This window comes from Leopardus geoffroyi, chromosome C3, assembly GCF_018350155.1.
Source record: "Leopardus geoffroyi isolate Oge1 chromosome C3, O.geoffroyi_Oge1_pat1.0, whole genome shotgun sequence".
Lineage (NCBI taxonomy): Eukaryota > Metazoa > Chordata > Mammalia > Carnivora > Felidae > Leopardus > Leopardus geoffroyi.
Window position 1 is genome coordinate 96,413,976 of NC_059338.1, and position 13,908 is coordinate 96,427,883.

Consider the following 13,908-nt stretch of genomic DNA (forward strand, 5'->3'; position numbering starts at 1 on the left):
TGGGGAAAAGAGGTCTATTTATTCGATTAAAATTATTAAGACAACTGTTTTTCATTTTGCATTTAAAAAATGAAGGTAATGCTGTGCTGGTTTTCTATTATTATTGCATATGTTCCTACTTCATACTTTTTATAGAAGTTAGTTTCCCCAAAATAAAGATTTGAAGAAAACATCTTTGTGACATTGGATCATGGGGAATGCAAAAATACTACTTATAAAATAAGAGATTAAAATTCCTACTGTAGTAAATTAGTAATTTCTTCTTATCCTCATATGCTCACTTCAGTGTGTCTTAAATATTGTTCTTTTCTACGTGTTAGGAATCACTGACATAAGGAATTACCGCAATCAATAACAAGCAGTTCAAGTGAAAATAGCCAAAATACAAAGAGTCATGTCACAGAAAAGGAAACATAAATGATAAATATATAAAAATGTATACAATTTAATTACTAATGAATAAAACACAAAAGATCACTTTTAAATTCTCTAGATTGATAGAAATAATGTAACTTTAATGTACATGAATTGTGAGCATTTAAATTGGTAAAATAATTTTGCAAAACCTTATGGTACAGTATTATGAAATTGAATTTTTGCTTTGTTATTATCCAGAAATTACACTTCTAAGCATATAACCTAGAGGTAGATTTTGAACCAGAAATTGTTTAATAGTGTTCATAACCATGTCTGCTTATAATAGCAAAAAAATGAAAAGCAACCTAAATCTCTCTTGACAGGCAATTATTAATTGAGAATATTCATATGTAACTCAGTGGACAGCAGGAAGCACTCAGGGAAACATATTTTTTTAACTACAGCCATGTAAAATGTATAATTCAATGTTTTTATATATTCTATATTTAGATTTGAACAAAAACAATTGCTTTAGTCAATGCTAATATAAAATCATGTAAAAAAATGGGGCGCCTAGGTGGCGCAGTCGGTTAAGCGTCCGACTTCAGCCAGGTCACAATCTCGCGGTCCGTGAGTTCGAGCCCCGCGTCAGGCTCTGGGCTGATGGCTCAGAGCCTGGAGACTGTTTCCGATTCTGTGTCTCCCTCTCTCTCTGCCCCTCCCCCGTTCATGCTCTGTCTCTCTCTGTCCCAAAAATAAAGAAACGTTGAAAAAAAAAATAAAAAATAAAAAATAAATAAATAAAAAATCAAGCGATAGGCATAACCAAAAAACTTTTTTTGTTATAAAGTTTAAAAAAACAATATAAAATCTCTCATTTTTTAGAATTTCCTTTTAGGATACCAAAGTAACAAATAGTTATGAAAATTATTAGAGAGATGTCTTTTTCATTTATTCTTTAGTAAAATTGGTAACCTTGGGCATTCATCTTTTTTAATCTGGTAATGAATAATATTTTATTATTAATTATTTCTTCCTCAAGGCATGATTGTGTATAGGGCGGTATTTAAGTAATTTCTTCCTGCACTTATTCTTAATTGTTATTATTTAATATTATATTAGGTTCCTGATTTAAGAATTGCAATTTTATTAAACACGAATTTTTGTATAGATGTGTAAACAATGTATGAATGCATGAGTATATTTCAGTAAAAAGTAATAACTAAATTACTTGTTGTGGTATAATTTGCTCCCAGTTTTGTTAGAATGTCGTAATGTATTTGAGGGATTCTGTTACCAAAGGATACACAAAAATAAATCTGATACCTTTAAATCTGGTGATCTAGATTCAAATTTAGCTCTAACATTTTTTAAGCTTTACTATTTAATGGAAATAGCACACTCTGTGTTTTTTCATGTTAGCTTTATAAAAATATATGCAAATGTATGGAAAACCACTCTCCACCTACATGTACTTTTTATAAAGCCTTCTCAAAGTAGATTTGCATTAATCATGCTTCAAATAAGAATGTTCTATAAACAGAAGCCATGCCATTCCATTGAAAAATTATTACAGAAGATACAATACAGCAAATAAAAATCATGGAAATTGTAATGACTGAACTTTAGGAAGAGTTTGACATGATTAACTGCCATGATAATAATTTTTTATGGATACATATAGTAAGTCTAATACGCATTTTAAATGACCTTTTGTCATTGCTTTCTGTTTTTATTAAATAGTGCAACATTTTTGAAAGATTTGTTTCTGTTTATTTCTAGGTTATACAGATAAATTTTGAAGAATTCGATCTGGAGATTGGCTATGATACCCTGACAATTGGTGATGGGGGCGAAGTTGGAGACCCCAGGACAGTGCTCCAAGTGTAAGCGCTCAACATTTCATTCTTGACTTTGCCTATCAGGTCCTTATTAAATTTTACCCTTTTTTGGTCCCTACCACTGCTAACAACAGAAGAAGCATAGTAACTTGGTTATTATAATCAACCTATGTATAGTATTTTTATTAGTTCTTCTTGAGTGAGGTTTAAGGTACCTGATTGAAACCATTTTTTTTTTTTTTTTTTTTTTTTTTAGAATTCATTGCCAGACAGTGACCTGTAAGAAATGGCTTATAGTAAAATTGCAGAAGTAGTTGATTAGACCTTATTTTGGAAAATATCCTTGCCACTACTGAACTTAAAAATGGATTGAAAAAATAAGTATAAAATGGATCCCAGAGGACTCTGATACTGGTACTGAAGACTGATGTGTGCTGTTCTTATTAGCCATAAAAACATACCTAGCCATCGAGATTTAAGTTTAGAGTTTTACAGTGGTTTAACACTTGAAGTAGTTAGCAATAAACCACTCTCAGAGTTGAAATAGGTAAAATAGACCAAATACGGTTCTTAATCTGGGCTAAAATAATGATCATATATTGAAACAAAGGAAACGTTAGGAACTTACTTATTGCCCAATCCTTAGGCTTTTCATTATAATAATCTACCTCTGATAGTGGCATGAAAAATGTTGGAGCTGTGGGAGCATGTTTTCTCTTCTGTGAACCTCAAAATCTTAGGGTACACTTTCTCTCAGAATTCCTTTCATAACTGTTGATTTTCAGTTCAGGCTTTACCAACCCAATGGATTTCCCTACACCATCAAATCAAAGTTCACACTGAGTATTTCATCTCCAGTGGGAATAAAAATTAAAGCTTCATTCTGTGAGCATTACCTTTTAGACTGTTCAATCAATAAATCTAAATTGGTCCCCAATGAGGGAGAGCTAGGAGAGAGAAAGAAAAAAAAATGCATCACGTTTAAATAACCCTAAAACTGCGAGACTAACGTGTGTGAATGCGCCCGCGCGCGCAGACACACATTATTCAGATGCAGATTTTTTTGTAATGATATATATCTAATGTTTTTACAAAACTCAAAAGAAATAGGGCAATAACTTTACTGTACATGTTTACATACCGAGAGGAAAAAAAAAAACACACACACACACAACTCTTATTTTAAATATAGTCATACATTATCTTTAAAAAAAAAAAAAAAAAGAACTCCTCTTGGGGCGCCTGGGTGGCTCAGTCAGTTAAGGACCAACGTGTCTCAAGTCATGATCTTGCAGTTCGTGAGTTCGAGCTCCATGTCAGGCTTTGTGCTGACAACTTAGAGCCTGCAGCCTGCTTCAGGTTCTGTGTCTCCCTCTCTGTCTGCCCTTCCCCTGCTCTCATTCTGTCTCTGTCTCTCTCAAAAATAAATAAACATTAAATAAATACACATTAACTCCTCCTTAATCAAAAGAACTTCTGTATAAATCCAGAACCCTATTCTAGGTGGTGGAAGGGGAGAGGGTTACACCTTTGTTTCCTGACCCCTCCATGTGAACATGCTTCTCCTACCTTCATACACTCCACTGCTGCCTCTGCCACACTCCTTAATTCCTTAATTTTCTGCAAACCTACTTTTTAGAGAATTTTGAACCCACTCTGATTTGACCTCAATTGCCTCAAAAAAGAAAAAAAAAAACCCTAAAATTCTGTTAGTGGTTTTGCTGTCCATTTCAAAATTCTCCTTGTCCAGGGTGCATTGATGTCCTTATTTCCTTTTACATTGGAAGACGGGGGTGGAGATATTTTAAAATGAATTTTAAAAGTCCTGTATTGAGTGAATCAAATATCAGATGAAATACGAAGCATGGGATAATTAAGTGGGGAAAAAAAGGCTTAGAATTGGATTTTGGAAGAAGGCAATCCCAAAATTAGCTGGACAACAAAAAACCCTGTAGAGGACAAATGTGCGGAAGGGAAGTGCCTTTATAATCCAAGTAAAGAGTCCAATGCAGTTAGCTGTATGTCACAGACTAAGATAAGTTTCCTTCTGCTGCTAGTAGGAAAAAGAAGAAAAGGTTACACTGTTTCCTCTTCTCACATTCCTGTCAGAGTTGTAATTAGATCAGAAGCTCCTTTGAACTCTAAGACTCTATAATAATAGAAATTACTGGATTTGTACACACCAGAGAAGCTGATATAAATTTGAGTGAACCTGAAGCATATTTCTCAAGGAAGTTAGCTTTCCCAACTTTAGGACCACCCATTTGGGCATTTGCAGGGCCCAGAGTAAGAATGCAATTGCAAACTCACATATCAAATGGCTAAATATTAAAAGGTATAAATCAAGCTACTTGCCTTAAATACAATATATTCCATCCTCCTACCTTGATACATACACTTTGGAATTGTGTGATTTTCCTTGCTGGGACATGAAGTCATGGGCAAATACGGTCCTCGCCCCAGCCAGTAGCTGCCACTGACTCTTACCAATGTCAGCTCCATCCTTCACCATATGCATGTGGACTCCTCAGCCTAAACATTCAAACTACCCACACCTGCCTGAAAACACTGCCCACTATGCCAAGGGACGCACATATGGGTCCTGTAATCTGGCCCTGGGAATAACATACCTGGGAAAAAGGCCCATGCAAGTACAGGTAGCGGGGAAATCCAGGTACCAGGTGCCAGTGAGTTGTAGAACAGTACTTGTCAAACAAACTGTAAGACAGAAGATTTGTTTTTATTCTTATCCATCTTGAACTGATACTTTTGCAAAGTGAAAGAAAAATAAATTTCTCGAAAAATGAAATAACACATATAAGTACAATCCCATTATTTTCTATGGCAAAATTCACCACACAAAATTACTCTTTGAAATTACTCTAGAAGTTTGAAAGACTTACTTCCAATTTCTGTTCTAATGACACCATGGGCTGGCAACTGGTCTAGGATCTGGAAGGAGAAATGGGGGAGGGATGCAGGTACCAGGCAGACACATCCCTGGGTGATAGTTAAGGAAAGGTCAGAAGACGACCCTCCGTGGGGAAGGGATCAGGAAAGAGGCTGTCTTGTTCACATTTATTTTATTTTTTTTTTATTAAATTTTTTTTTCAACGTTTATTTATTTTTGGGACAGAGAGAGACAGAGCATGAACGGGGGAGGGGCAGAGAGAGAGGGAGACACAGAATCGGAAACAGGCTCCAGGCTCCGAGCCATCAGCCCAGAGCCCGACGCGGGGCTCGAACTCACAGACCGCGAGATCGTGACCTGGCTGAAGTCGGATGCTTAACCGACTGCGCCACCCAGGCGCCCCTGTCTTGTTCACATTTAAAAGTAGCGTTACATATGTGGCATGGTAAATTGTTAAGAATTTATTTAAAGAAACTGGTTTATTTTATTTTTTAAATGTTATTTATTTTTGAGAGAGAGAGAAAGAGAAGGTGGGGAGGGCAGAGAGCAAATCCCAAGCAGGCTACAGAAAGGAACCCCATGTGGGGCCCAATCAAACGTGGGGCCCGACAATGTGGGGCTTGATATAGAGCTTGAACTCATGAACTGTGAGATTATGATTTGAGCCAAAATCAAGAATCTGATGCTTAATCAACCCAAGTGCACCAAGAATTTATTTTAAATATTGCTCTTCTAAGAGTGGAAACTAGTCTCCATCTAGACATCTTATTTAGCAATCTGTTTATTCATCTCTTAACTCCTTTTTGATTTTTAAGTTTGATCCATATGCTAGTAAGTAATTTTTGGCACCAAAATTACTTACTTAAATAAATTTATTTTAAAAGATTCAGTAGCTAAAAGTCAAAAAAACATAGTAAAAAAAAACATGGAAAATGCTTGCATCTAACAGAAAACTATGCAATATCATAATATTTGAAAGTATTTTATAAAAAGATGAATTCAGCTTATATTCATTTTATAAGTTCTGGTTAATTTAATAAACACAGGCCGCATCACTTTGGTAAATGTTTAACCAGATATGGAACATTCCAACCTATTCTGTTTAGGTCATAGGATTAAATTAAGCATTGGAAATATGTGGTGTTTTTGTTTCTCCTTTTCTTAATACTTAAGTTCTAAAAAGTTAAGTCAATTGTCATATTCTATTCCACATACACACAAATGTGTGTATGTATATGTGTGTGTGTATTCAACAGTCACAACATATATTCAATAGTTAAAATTATCCTCTAAAAAAGGGAACTAATTAAGAAATTTTTAAAAAAATAATTCTTGTAATTTTTTTCTCCAAAGTACAAAGCATATAGTTTTTGCAGTACAGTAACTTAAAAATAATGTCAGTGTGCTACATCTCTTTACCTTGAGACTGACTCCAAAGAAATACCCATGATGAAGTTATCAGCAACAAAATTATTAAGTAATGGAGAATGCATTGTAGTTGGACTTCATATGTGACACTGAATTCTCCATATAGTTTTATCGGATGCAAATTCCTGAAATAATGCCAATTTAAGTCACAAACCTAAATTCACAATTCAGAGATTTGTTGCTTCTGTCATTTGCTGCCCCATAGTCTATTGTCTATCTCTTAATTTCCTCTCCAATGGAATTACTTGGAGAGCATTCTTTATCCCCCATTTTGAAATAGCATTTTTTATTCCTGGCAACTTCATAGTGGTATAGTGACAAGAGTCAAAAGAGATCAGAATATGAATTTAGCCGGCTGATAAAAATTCAGGTAATGGATTTGAACAATCATGGTATTATCTTTTAAAGGCTGTTAAAATGAGTTTAACTTTCTTCAGATTGTTTTCCATATGCTTTTTCACACTTAGTGTAAATTCACCTGATAGTGAAAATTGATGTAATAGATGTAAGAGAACTAACAGTGATGACAAGGCAGTTACTGGCATTGAATTCACCTCCAGCCCTCATTTCATCTGCACAAAGAAGGAAGGGATGCTGATGATTTGTCCACCCTTTTCATCTGTGTAGCACCAAACGAAGATGGTTAGGCATTTGATCAAGCACGTGATTCTCTTTCTTTTTCTGACCTTTTCTCTCACATGCTTTGCTATTTCATTATTGGATTCACGGTGACACTGTAAAGACTTGCAAAGTGAAAGATGAGAAAAAAAATGTCTTCTATCCCTGCGATAGCCCTTGAACTTGTATGAGAATGCACTGATCGTGAATGGATGACATTGTATTTGAACCAACATCTTAAGGTGAAAACTGCTGTTTTAGATATCTAAATGTGCTTAATTCCCTTACTTTGAAATTCTGGGTTCTCCTAAAAAAATCAATGTACAATGTAAAATTTGCTTCTTAGATATACGTTGGTGTAGATTAGCAATAGTCTTCCCTAGGAACTTTTTTTGAGTACATACACGCACGCACACTTTTGTGTTGACCTAATTTTAAAATGAATATTTTATTAACTTAATATTTTAGTGAGTGATATTTATATTAGCTCTCTGGAAAAGATAGCTCTGTTTTGCTATGCTTATGGGTTATTGTTATTCCTCTCAGTTCATTGGTTCATATGTTTTGACAAGCTACTTTGCCCAAGGTTTTTTTTTCTTTTTTACCTACTCAGCCATTCACTCTGTTAAAATGTAGGCTCCACTCTTAGTATGAGACTACACATGATATTTGCCTTGAGCAAACTCTTCTACATCCAGGGAATTGTCCCTTCCCAAATTTGCTTTTGTACTTCCCTCTGTTAATAATGAAAAAAAAAATCTAAATACCAATAAACACCATGGGCTGATGAAAGAAGGGAATATCCTAAATATAGCACCAAGGTAATATTTTTAAGTGATTGATGACCACAGTATAAATAAAAAGAGCTTAGAAAATTGACCAGTCAGAAAAATTCTTCACCCCTTATGGTAGAGTTATTCAACAAAAAGAAAAAAAATCTCTTATTACTCTTTACTCAGCTTTGCACCTCTCCTTACCCTCCTCCACCCCCCCCCACACACACACTTACTCATACACGTGCTCACCATCACTTTAAGTTCCTTGAGAGTAGCAACTATCTTTTACTCATCTAAGGTTTCCCAAAATACCTCACACATCCTCGTGTTAACACTGCTGGGTATTGCATGAAATATAATGGGAGAGGCAAAAGTACTCTGTACCAAGATACTTACTGAGACACGTGAGCAGAAAGGATATCTTTGCAGATCTGTAGAACGCTGTGCAGGCTATCTGGATGCCTTATTTCACTCAGGATGCTGTCACAAATATACCACGGACTGGATGCTTTATCGACAACAGAGATTTATTTCTCACGGTTCTGAAAGTTGGAAGTCCAACATTGCCAGGAGATTCAGTGTCTGGTGAGGATTCACTTTCTGATTCACAGATGGCCATCATTTCACTGTGTCTGCACATGGCAGAAGGAGGTAGGGATTTCTCTAGGGCCTCTTTTATAGGGGCAGAAATTCACGGATGAGGGCTCATCCCTCATGAGATAATTTCCTTTCAAAGTCTCTACCTACAAATACCCTTGTACTTGGGGATTAGTTTTCAACATATGAAATGGGACAGGATGGGGCACATTCAGTCTCTAGCACTGGGGATTTCAGCAACACTCACTGATACCACATCCAGGAAAAGCAGTCAAACTGACGGCAGCAATTTTTTTCATCCTGTGGACAAGACTTGGTGTATACTCATTAACATGACTTACTGTTGGGCCACAGTAAATACGTGCCCTTGGACTTGAGAATTACCTTAGGCCAAAGTATGAAAATAGCCTCTGTGACATTTTGACTTCTAGCAACAACTTATTAAATATAGAGATACCTTACTTTTTATAGTTCTTCATTATTTCTTCACTGTGAGCATAGCTACAGCTTTCTTTTTTTTTTAATTTTTTTTGATGTTTATTGATTTTTGAGAGACAGAGCAGAGACAGAGCATGAGCGGGGGAGGGGCAGAGAGTGAGGGAGACACAGAATCTGAAGCAGGTGACAGGCTCCAAGCTGTCAGTACAGAGCCTAATATGGGGCTGGAACTCACGGACCTTGAGATCATGACCTGAGCCAAAGTCGGACGCTCAACCGACTGAGCCACCCAGGCGCCCTGCTACAGCTTTCTATTCTGAAAACCCTGATGATTTTACTAAAGGACAAGTCAGTTTACTACTGTTTGCTTTGGTTTGTTCTCTGTGTATTTATTTCTGAATAGATTGAATTATCTAAAATAAACAAAAAAGTTTTTTAGTTATTGTTTTTCTCCTAATCAGGAATATTTTTACCATGTAGACATTTCAAAAGTGGTTGTGAAAAAAATATTGCAACAAAATATAGGAAGGGTATCTAAATAAGCTAGATTTCCTCCCACAAACAGTAACTATTATAAACACTACACCTTGCTAGACTGCTCAATATATAAATTAAGTGTGGTGTACGAAGTTCAGTCCTAAGATGTACGTGCTGAGGCCTTGATCTTCCATTCTCTTTCCTAAAACAAATGTCGATACAGAAATATTTTTGTATATGTAATAAGAACTGCGACAGACCTGTTCATACACCTTATGCTTTTGAATTAGCCAATAATTAGCATTTCTGAACGCTAATCATAAATGAAATAAATGCCACAATTACTGACTATCAAGTTGCCTAAGTGAGCTACCATTTATGTAGTCCTGTCATTGTTAGTACTTTTGCATTATTATTTTTAAAGCACTATATTATTTTTGTTATCTTTCTAGTATGTTGATTTACCTTTTTTTACTTTTTTATTTTTCCCAGTTTTATTGAGATATAACTGACAAATAAAGCGTTAAGTATTTAAAGTATATGCCATGATGATTTGATAAATGTATACATTGTGAAAGGGTTTTTCCTCATTGAGTTAGTCAATCCTTCATCACCACCTCACATATTTTTCTTTTTCCTTTTTTCTTTTATTTATTTATTTTTCTTCTTTTCTTTTCTTTTCTTTTCTTTTCTTTTCTTTTCTTTTCTTTTTGTGTGTGTGTGTGTAAGAACATTTAAGTTCTATGCTCTTAGCAGATTTCAATTATATGAGACAGCAATACAGTGTTATTAACCATAGTCACAATTATTTATCTTGGAGCTGAAAATTCATACCCTTTTACCAACCTCTGTTTATTTCCCCAACTCCCAACACCTGGCAACCATTTTTGTACTCTTTTTTTATCAATTTGACTTTTTTCAAATAAGATTTCACATGTGAGTGACATTATACAGTATTTGTCGTTCTCTGTCTGGCTTTTTTCACTAAGCATAACCCCCTCCAGTTTCATTCATGTTGGTGCAAATGACAGGATTTCCTTCTTTTTGAAGATTGAATAATATTCCACTGTATGATATCATATAATATTCCACTGTATAGTATAATTTAACATTTTCTTGATCCATTCATCTGCTAGCAGACGCTTAGGTTGTTTCCACATCTTGACTGTTACAAATAAGGCTGCAGTGAACATGGGAGTCCGGAGATCTCTTTGAAATACTGAGTTCATTTCCTTTGAATATATACCTGGTAGTGGGATTTCTGGATAGTATGGTAGTTCTATTTTTAATTTCTTGAAGAACCTTCATACTGTTTCATAGTGACTGTACCAATTTACCTTCCCACCAGTGACATACAAGGGTTTCTTTTTCTCCACATCCTCACCAACATGTGTCACTTCTCGTCTTTTTGATAATAACCATCCTAATAGATGTGAGGCAACCCCACTTTCTGATGTCACCCAGTGGTGATATTTCAAGGTTTCAAGGTTGTTGTTGTTTTATTTTAATCTAATGTTTTGCAGCCATCATCATGTTTAGTGAATTTCAGGTTCACAAAATGAACATGTAAATCACTCTTGATAGTGCTATATTAGAAGATTTAATATTAAATGTTTCCATAAAAGACAAATGTTTCATGATACAAAAATATGTTGGAATATAGGACTGAAGCTGTTATCTCTAATGGATACACCCATATTCCTAGAGTGATTATAAAGAAAATCAGCATTGAGCCTAATAGAATTTTGTTTTCCATATTGTATTTGAGTACTTGAGAAAGATTTCTGAGTGCAGTTTATTTAGAGCTTTTGCTCTTTTATCCTAGCATGAAGAGGCAAACCAGGAAAATTAGAATGTATTATGAACACTGAGGTTATTCAGCCTGTTAATCAACATATATTAAAGAAGTTTCTTAAGTTTATAGATAACAGGTTCATAAAGATGTATTTTTTTAAGTTTATTTTTTGGGGGGAGAGAGAGCAGGCATAGGGGAGAGACAGAAACAGAGAGAGAGAGAGAGAGAGAGAGCCAGAGAGAGCCAGAGAGAGAGAGACAGACAGAGTCCTAAGCAGGCTCCACACTTTCACAGTGTCAGCAGGGAGCCCACTGAGGGGCTCGAACTCACACAATGTGAGATCATGACCTGAGCCAAAATCAAGAGGTGGATGCTTAACTGACCAAGCCACCCAGGATCCCCAATAAAAATGTATTAAAAATATACTAAAACCATTTGAATACTCATTTGAGAATGATCTAAGACTCCTTCCTGCATGGCAAAAAAAGCACCTTTGATTGTCAGTGATGGGAGTTGAACAGAAAGTCGTCCGAAGTGGATGAATCCTACAGTTTGAGTCTAAACTACACTGCTTGCAGGGATGTTGGGAGGAACCTGCCATTGAGGCAGCATGCAAAGCGCTTAGTTTCAAGGGAGATACCCAGTGTTAAAAAATAGAATTAAAAATGAAATCACCTACCAACAAAGAATCCTTTTCACTATATGTAAAAAAGACTGAATTAGTTTTAATATTGAATAAGGATTAAACCAGACTGTGACCCACATTGTAGGCAATCTGCTAAAGAGATTGAAAAAAAGAGAGAAACAATCTCACTCATTTGTGTAAGCAGGTGCAATCCATTACATACATGTTAATTATCCTTATCAAAAGTAAAACAAAATAAACGTTTTATCCTCATGATAAGCTGTAAGTGACATCCTGGAGCCAAGTACCATGGCTTTAACTCTCGCTCATGGAAGGAGTGTAAAAGGATGCCATCTTTTTTCATGTTCACATTGCAAAGAAATGACTCCAAGGCCTCCATGCAAGACGTTTTTGGACAAAACCAGAAGCAGTATGTTTAGCTTTTAAAACATTCACATCTAAAAGAAAGAGAGAAAGCAAGCATTTATAATTTTAAGTTTTCTAAAGGAAATGATAAAAAGAAATGGAAAAGGAGGAAAGTTTTCTTTCCCTTTTGGAACCACAGACAATTCAAAAATGTTTTATTTGTATTTGTGCTTGTAATTTTTCTTTTTGTGACTACTTTATAATAAAACTGCAATTTTATAATTATCTCTATTGCTGTTTCTACTTTTCCTCTGGGCAGTTTGCAGTCCTCTAAATATACAGCAAGCCCACAGTAAAATACAAAGCAAAGCAATTACTAGGAATACAATAGGATGAATTTAAAATTACAGTACAATATTAGCCTTAGAGGAATAACCTTTAAATAAGTTGTAGAAATGGTGAATGGGTAAAGCAGATTCTTGATTAGCAAAGATAAAAAATTCTCTAGGGGCACCTGAGTGGCTCAGTCAGTTGAGCGTCCAACTTTGGCTCAGGTCATGATCTCACAGTTTGTGAGTCTGAACGCTGCATTGGGATCTGTGCTGACAGCTCAGAGCCTGGAGCCTGCTTCGGATTCTGTGTCTCCCTCTCTCTCTCTGCCCTCCCCTGTTTGCACTCTGTCTCTGTCTCTGTCTCTCTCAAAAATAAACATTAAAATAAATAAATAATAAAAAATTCTCTTTCACCAAACACTAGTTTCACAAATTGCTGTGATATCTATATTGGTTATATATTCAAATGACTGTTTATTATATTATTTTATAGTAGCTTATGAAATCTTACTAGAGTAGCCTCACCCTGGAGCCTGAACCTAATTTTCTGAGTTTTTTCTTGAGAGCCCAGTAAATTTCTCCTAAGTTTCCATCAATCACATAGGAAGAATTACATTTACAAGATAATCCAGGCCCTGCAGTAATGATTCCATCTTTCCAAATAATTTTTCCAAGATGGACACACAAAGATACCCAGAACCATCATCTAATATTAGTAGGAGGCCCCTTTGAAGGGTACATATTATACTTCTAGTGTTTAATAATACATGGTTCTAATTATCATAAGTCTTGAGGACAAAGCCAGTCTGTCGCCATGTTTTGCATGGGTCAAAATCAATAGTTATACTATTATAACAGTAAATCTCCATTGATAATAGACAATCACTTTTGCTTATCCATACTTGGACTGGAGAGAACTTATATTTCGAAGTTAATCAAGTGGCATTAGACCTAGCTTCTGCAGTCTTCATTTGTAAATGGCAGATTTCAGTCTGTCATCTAATTAGATGCTTGTCATTCTGCAAGCTCTTTCCAATCAAACCAGTTAACAAAACAGGTTTTGTGTCAAATTTAGGGAAGTGAGTGTTGACAACTTTGAATCTGGAGTTCTCTCTTGTCCAGCAAGAGAGCGGATGCAGGATTGAAATGTGAGAGAGGCTAATGTCTGGAAGGAGACAGAAGTCCCGAGTAAGGGTCCTTGCTCCATTTTTATTAGGATCAGAAGGCTTACAAATGTGATGGGTGTGAACAAAGAGACAATGAAACTGTGAACATTAACTTGTGTGTGAGAGAGAAAGGGGGTTTCGAAGATATGCAGTGTTAGGGGTTTGGGTCAACACAAAACAA

At 35.5% G+C, this 13,908-nt stretch overlaps 1 protein-coding gene across 6 annotated transcripts in view; it reads left to right on the forward strand.

Annotated features, from left to right (window-relative positions):
• The window catches only part of CSMD3 (CUB and Sushi multiple domains 3), a 1,255,667-nt gene that overhangs the window by 664,645 nt on the left and 577,114 nt on the right, over nucleotides 1-13,908 (forward strand). For all 6 annotated transcript variants that reach the window (XM_045453867.1, XM_045453870.1, XM_045453869.1 and 3 more), the window contains one exon: nucleotides 2,140-2,243. In XM_045453867.1, coding sequence (XP_045309823.1) covers nucleotides 2,140-2,243 — 104 coding nt within the window. The remainder of the gene's footprint in view (nucleotides 1-2,139; nucleotides 2,244-13,908) is intronic.